General features: G+C 36.9%; 1 protein-coding gene across 1 annotated transcript; it reads right to left on the bottom strand.

The window, feature by feature from the left end:
- Nucleotides 1–352: 352 nt before the first annotated feature.
- LOC140519730 (olfactory receptor 1f45-like) lies at nt 353–1273 on the bottom strand. The gene has a single exon (XM_072633065.1). It carries the CDS (start codon nt 1271–1273, stop codon nt 353–355), a length of 921 nt encoding a protein of 306 aa, XP_072489166.1.
- Between the last annotated feature and the right edge of the window lie 4883 nt (nt 1274–6156).

The raw sequence follows: 6156 nt of genomic DNA on the forward strand, positions 1-6156 counted from the left end.
TGACCTTCTTGCAGAGCTAAAGAGAGAACTGCAGCCAAGAAGGGCATAAAATTCAAGGTTAGAAAGAGGCACTCAAAATTGGAGAATTTTTAGGGGGGGCAGCAGCAAAAACTGAATTCTGCTACTGTATTCAGTGCCTGCAATTATAGTCCTGGATACTGATTCTCCATTTGTTTCAATGTGTGAAATAAAATTGCTTCTATTGCATAAAAATGCCTGACATGAGCATGTACATATGACTGTGTAAGTCACTTGGATGATCACTGAGGAAATGAATAAATGAGAGAAAAAAAAGGAAGGCTAGCTCCAGCAGTGATCCTATGCTGGCAACTTACTCATGATGAGCCTAACCCTAACTCTTCATAAACACCTTTGCCAGGGCTGATTTGATTTCTCGGTTCTGGAAACTATAGATATAGGGGTTTAGTATTGGAGCAACCACAGAGAACATGACTATGGCAACAAGATCTTGGTCTTCCATTTGGCCCTCAGCCTGCCTTGGGGGCTTCAGGTAGACAGCCACTACAGTCCCATAGAAAAGAAGAACAACTGTTAAATGGGATCCACAAGTGGAAAATGCTTTGCGAAAACCCCCAGGGGCTCGAACCTGACAAACAGCTACTCCAATGAAGACATAAGAGGCCATAATGCAAACTGCAGGCACAATGACTATAAAGCTACCCTCAACTATAACCATCATGTAGTTGAGGGAGGTGTCAGAGCAAGCAAGATATAACAAAGGGTGGACATCACAGAAGAAGTAGGGGAGAGCATGATTGCTACAGAAGGTGAGCCGAGCAAGAAGGGCTGTGTGGAGCAGAGAATGCAGGCCTGTGCCTACCCACACAGCCCCTAGGAGCTCTATACATCTTGGGAGAGTTACCACAGTAGTATAACGCAGTGGTTTGCATATGGCTACATATCTGTCCCATGCCATGGCAGCTAACACATAGCTATCCATGTTGCCTGCCATCAGGAAAAAGAAGACTTGGGACAGGCAAGCTGAATGGGTGATGGTCTGGTCCCCTGTCAGCAGGGCATAGAGGAGCCTGGGCAGTGTAGTGGAGGTGAAGCACAGATCTGCCAGGGACAGGTTGATCAGGAATATATACATGGGTGCATGTAGGCGTGGGTCTGAGCCAACAGCAACAAGAATCAACAGGTTTCCTAGCAGAGCTGCCAGGTATAGGGCTAAGAATAGCGGAAACAGGAGTTCTTGGTGACTGGAGAAGGCCAAGAGGAGGAAGTCATTGGAGCTGGTTTGATTCTCCATTGTTATGTTGCTGCTGAGTCTGAGCCTGGATTGGGAAATGAAGAGATGATTAAGAGAAACTCCCAACAGTGAACCCACCTAGAAGGCTGAATATTAAACATCATTATGGGCTTTCAAAAGTATGTTTGAAAACAATTTTTACAGTAAGTGGGTCTGATAAAGGCCTCATTTCTCAAATATATAGATACCTGAGTAAAATGTCTAAGAATGGTCAAAGGATATGAATAGGCATTTTTCAGATGAAGAAATTAAAGCCATATATTGTCATATGAAAAATATGCCTGAGTCACTATTGATTAGAGAAATACAAATTAAGCAACTCAGAGATATGTAAAAGCAAGCACCTTGACATATGCAGGATGACCTGCTGTACAGGTTCTTAGATTTGCTTTTCTTAAAGGAAAGCAACTTTTGGAGGTTCAACAATGACTTTAATCAAGAATATGTATCATTCATTTAGTTCAGGGGAAAAAGTAAGCACCCTGAACATCAGAGAACATACAGGAAACAAAGATCAAGCAACAGATAGGGATTACCATAAGGAATACACAGTTCAACAGACAGACAGCCTTTTGACCATATTATACATAGGTACCAGAGAGAGAAGCACCAACATCTGCGTCTTCAAAGCTGGGGGGCTCCTTAGAGGCTGGCCAAACAAATAATCCCAAAACAAAACATTACCTCAGAGTATATATACACGTTTCAGAGCCAGAGGGCATCACAACCCTTGAGAACCATAGCATTAGAAATTAACAAAATGTGTGGGCCTCCTGTAATCAAGTTTTTCTTAATGAGCAGGCCTACTAATGTGTGAGGAAGATCTTTAATCTCATTAGCATTACAAGGTAACAGTTTACACCTATCAGATTAGCTAACATGACAAAACAGGAAAATGATAAATGTTGGAGAAGATAGGGGAAAACTGGAGCACTGTTAGAGAAGTTTTGTACTGATCCTACCACTCTGGAGGCTAATTTTCAACTATCCTCAAAGGGATATAAAACTGTGCATATCCTTTGACCCAGCATTATCACTTCTAGGTCTGTATTCCAAAGAGATCATAAAAAAAAGGAAAAGGACTCACATACACAAAAATATTTATGGAAGCTTTTCTGTGGTGGCAAGGAATTGGAAATTGAGGGGACGCCCATCAATCACATTGAACATGTTGTGGTATATGAATGTAATGGAATGCTATTGTTTCATAAAAAATTATGAGCAGGTGGATTTCAGAAAAATCTGGCAAGACTTATATGAACTGACCCCCACCTGTACCACCACTGGAAACAGAGTACTACCTTGACAAAGAGTTAGAAAGTCAAGTGCCTGACTGGAAGATGAGTAAACATCATAAAAGAACTCAGGTTATAGAATCTCACTTTGGTCATAAGGAAGATCAGAGCATACAAGCAGAGGACAGCAGAGTCAAAGCTCCTGCATCAAAAGTCTCCAAGAGGAATATGAATTCATCACAGGCCACAGAGAAACTCAAAAAGAATTTTGAATATCAAGTAAGAGAAGCAAAAGGAAAAGTGGGAACAGAAATGTGAGTGATGCAAGAAAATCATGAACATTAAATCAACATCTTTCAAAAGGAGATACCCCAAAAATACTGATGAAAATAACAGTTTAAAAAGCTAACCCAAAAGGAAAAAGAAGACCAAAAAGCCAATGAGGAGAATTCCTTAAAAAGCAGAATTTGTGAAATGTACAAGGAATTCGAATAGCACACTGAAGAAAATAATTACTTCAAAATTAGAAAGAAACAAATGGGAGACAACTTTATGAGAAATCAAAACATTATAAAACAGAACCAAAAGAGTGAAAAAATAGAAGACAATATGAAATATCTCATTGGAAAAACCATGGACCTGGAAAATAGATCCAGGGGAGATAATTTAAAATTTATTGGACAACTGAAAGCTATGATAAAGAAAAGAACCTATACATCATCTTTCAAGAAATTATCAAGGAAAACTATCCTAATATTCTAGAGCCAGAGGGTAAATTAGACATGGAAATAATCCACTGATCACCTCTGGAAAGAGATTCTAAAAGGAAAACTTCTAGGAATATTGTAGACAAATTCCAGAGTTCCAGGTTAAGGAGGAAATATTTTAAGCAGTCATAAAGAAACAATTCAAGCGTTGTGGAAATACAAGTAGGATAACACAAGTTCTAGCAGCTTCTACAATAAGGAATCAGAGGTCTTGAAATATGATATCCTGGAGGTCAGCGGAGCTAGGATTAAAAACTAGAACCAATTAAAAACTGAGATTAAAGCCTACCCAGCAAAACTGAATATAATACTTCAGAGGAATAAATGGACATTCAATGAAAGGAGGACTTTCAAGCATTCATGATGAAAAGACCAGACCTGAATAGAAAATTTGACTTTCAAATACAAGAATTAAGAGTAACATGAAAAGGTAAACATAAAAAAGAAATCACAAGAGAATTATTAAAGGTGAATTGTTTACATTGCTATATGGAAAGATGATATTTTTAACTTATGAGACCTTTCTCAGTATTCAGGTAGTTGGAGGAAAATATTAGATACATAGATAGATAGATAGATAGATAGATAGATAGATAGATAGATAGATAGATAGATAGATAGACAGATAGACAGATACATACATACATACATATAGAGATACCTGGATGGCAAAAGGTGAGTTGAAAATGAAAGGATGATATCTAAAAATAAAATAAAGGGGTGAGAAAGGAATATATTGGGAGGAGAAAGGGAGAGATAGAATGGGGTAAATTATCACACATAAAAGAGAAAAGAAAAAGGTTTTACAATTGAGGGGAATAGGAGGGAGCTGAGAAGGAATGAGTGAACCTTACATTGGATTTGGCTTAAGAAGAGAATTACGTACACACACAATTGGATAAGGGAGAAATGGATAAGGTGGGGGTGAATGATAGAAGGGAGGGCAGATTAGGGGTGGAGGTAGTCAGAAGCAAACACTTTAGCAAGAAGGAAACACTTTAGAAAAGGGACAGGGTCAAAGGAGGAAATAGAATAATTTTGGGACGGGATAAGATGGAGGGAAATATAGTCAATCTTTCACAACATTACTATTATGAAGGTGTTTTGTCTAACCACACATGTATAACCTATATTGAATTGCTTGCCTTCTCACTGGAGCTGAGCAGGGAGGGAAGAGGGGAAAGAATTTAGAACTCAACCTTTTAAAAAATGTTTAAAAATTGTTTTTAATTGCAACTGGGAAATAAGATATACAGGTAATGGGTTACAGAAATTGAAGTAAAGGGGAAGGAGATAAGTGGGGGAATGATACGGACAGCAGACTGGGGAAAGGGGTAAACAGAATGCATACCCTCTCAGGGAGGGGGGAGGGGAAAGATGGGGAGAAATTTGGAACTCAAAATGTTGTGGAAATGATTGTTGAAAACTAAAAACAAATAAATGAATATAAATCTTAAAAAAAAAACAAAACTGATGCTTAGTGAAATGAGCAGAACCAAGAGAACATTGTACACAATAACAGCAGCATTGTGCTATGACCAACTTTGATAGACAACTCTTCTCAGCAATACAAGAACCTAAGAAAATTCCAAAACACTCATGATGGAAAATGCTATCCCACATCCAGAAAAAGAACTATAGAGTATGAATGTACATCAAAGCATACTTTCTCTTTATTTTTGGTTCCTTCTTTCTGGTGGTTTTTCCCTTTGGTTTTAATTCTTTTCAATATGGCTAATGTTGAAAAATGTTTAATAAATTTGTGCATATATTGCCTATATCAGGTTACATACCATCTTGAGGAGGCAGTAGAAGAGGGAGAATTTAGAGAGAAAATTTAGAACACAAAATCTTTTAGAAGGGAATGTTGAAAACTAAAAACAAATAATTAAAATTTAAAAAAGAATAATCTAAAAAAAGTATGTTTCATAGGCTGAAGTAATTTCAAAGACTTCCCAGCTATGGCAGAATCTTTGGAATAAGTGTATAAACTCTAAAGAGCTCTGATATCAAGTCATATGCAAAATAAATGCTGTTAAGTCATGGTAGGAAAAAAAAAGTCTTTACTTCTTTATTTCTCCCAAATGTTCTAACAGTGTCCTACACCCCTAATTTACCTGGAATTGCTACCCATTTCTCAACTCATTTCTACAATTTTTGCTTAAATTCTAAATTTCCACTTGCTTCTGGAATGTAATCAATGATTTTTCCACTAACAAACAACTCTAAAATAGTCATACTATAAAGAAACACTACAGGCAGGAAAGGGGAGGGGGCACTACCAGCTATGACTCAGACTCTTCCTGTAGATTATCGTTATTCCTTTATAATCCCGTGCCCCAGATCTTCTAGAGTTCTAGTCTTTACTTGGAAGGGTATCCTTCCAGTCTCTGGGTACAAAGATTCCCTCTCCAAAGTAAAAAATAAGTCTACCTTCCACACATGCCCTAACAATATGTTTGGATAAAAAGAACACAATTAAATGAATCTGGTTTATGAGAAAAAGACTTTTTGCTATCACAAGACGAGTTTCAATCTTAAGTCAACCACTTGCTAGCTAGGTGACCCTGGGTAAGTCACTTAATATCTGAGTATTTATAATCATACATTACTCTTTTGTAGGGCTGGTTAGAATCTCAAATGAGATAATATATATTTCCTGTTATGTTTATTATGCAGAAATGTATGCATATAGATATGTGTATAATATTTACATATATATTATTTATAAGATTTGCAACAAGGAGATCAAAAAGAAAATCTCTCTCATACATATATATGTATGTGTATATATATATATATATATATACATGTATATATATATATATATATATATATATACATGTATATATATATATATATATATACACACACACACACA

This window comes from Notamacropus eugenii, chromosome 1 (genome assembly GCF_028372415.1).
Source record: "Notamacropus eugenii isolate mMacEug1 chromosome 1, mMacEug1.pri_v2, whole genome shotgun sequence".
Lineage (NCBI taxonomy): Eukaryota > Metazoa > Chordata > Mammalia > Diprotodontia > Macropodidae > Notamacropus > Notamacropus eugenii.

Excerpts from the sequence above, each read along its gene's own strand:
- LOC140519730 (XM_072633065.1), bottom strand. The coding sequence starts at position 1,273 with ATGGAGAATCAAACCAGCTCCAATGACTTCCTCCTCTTGGCCTTCTCC.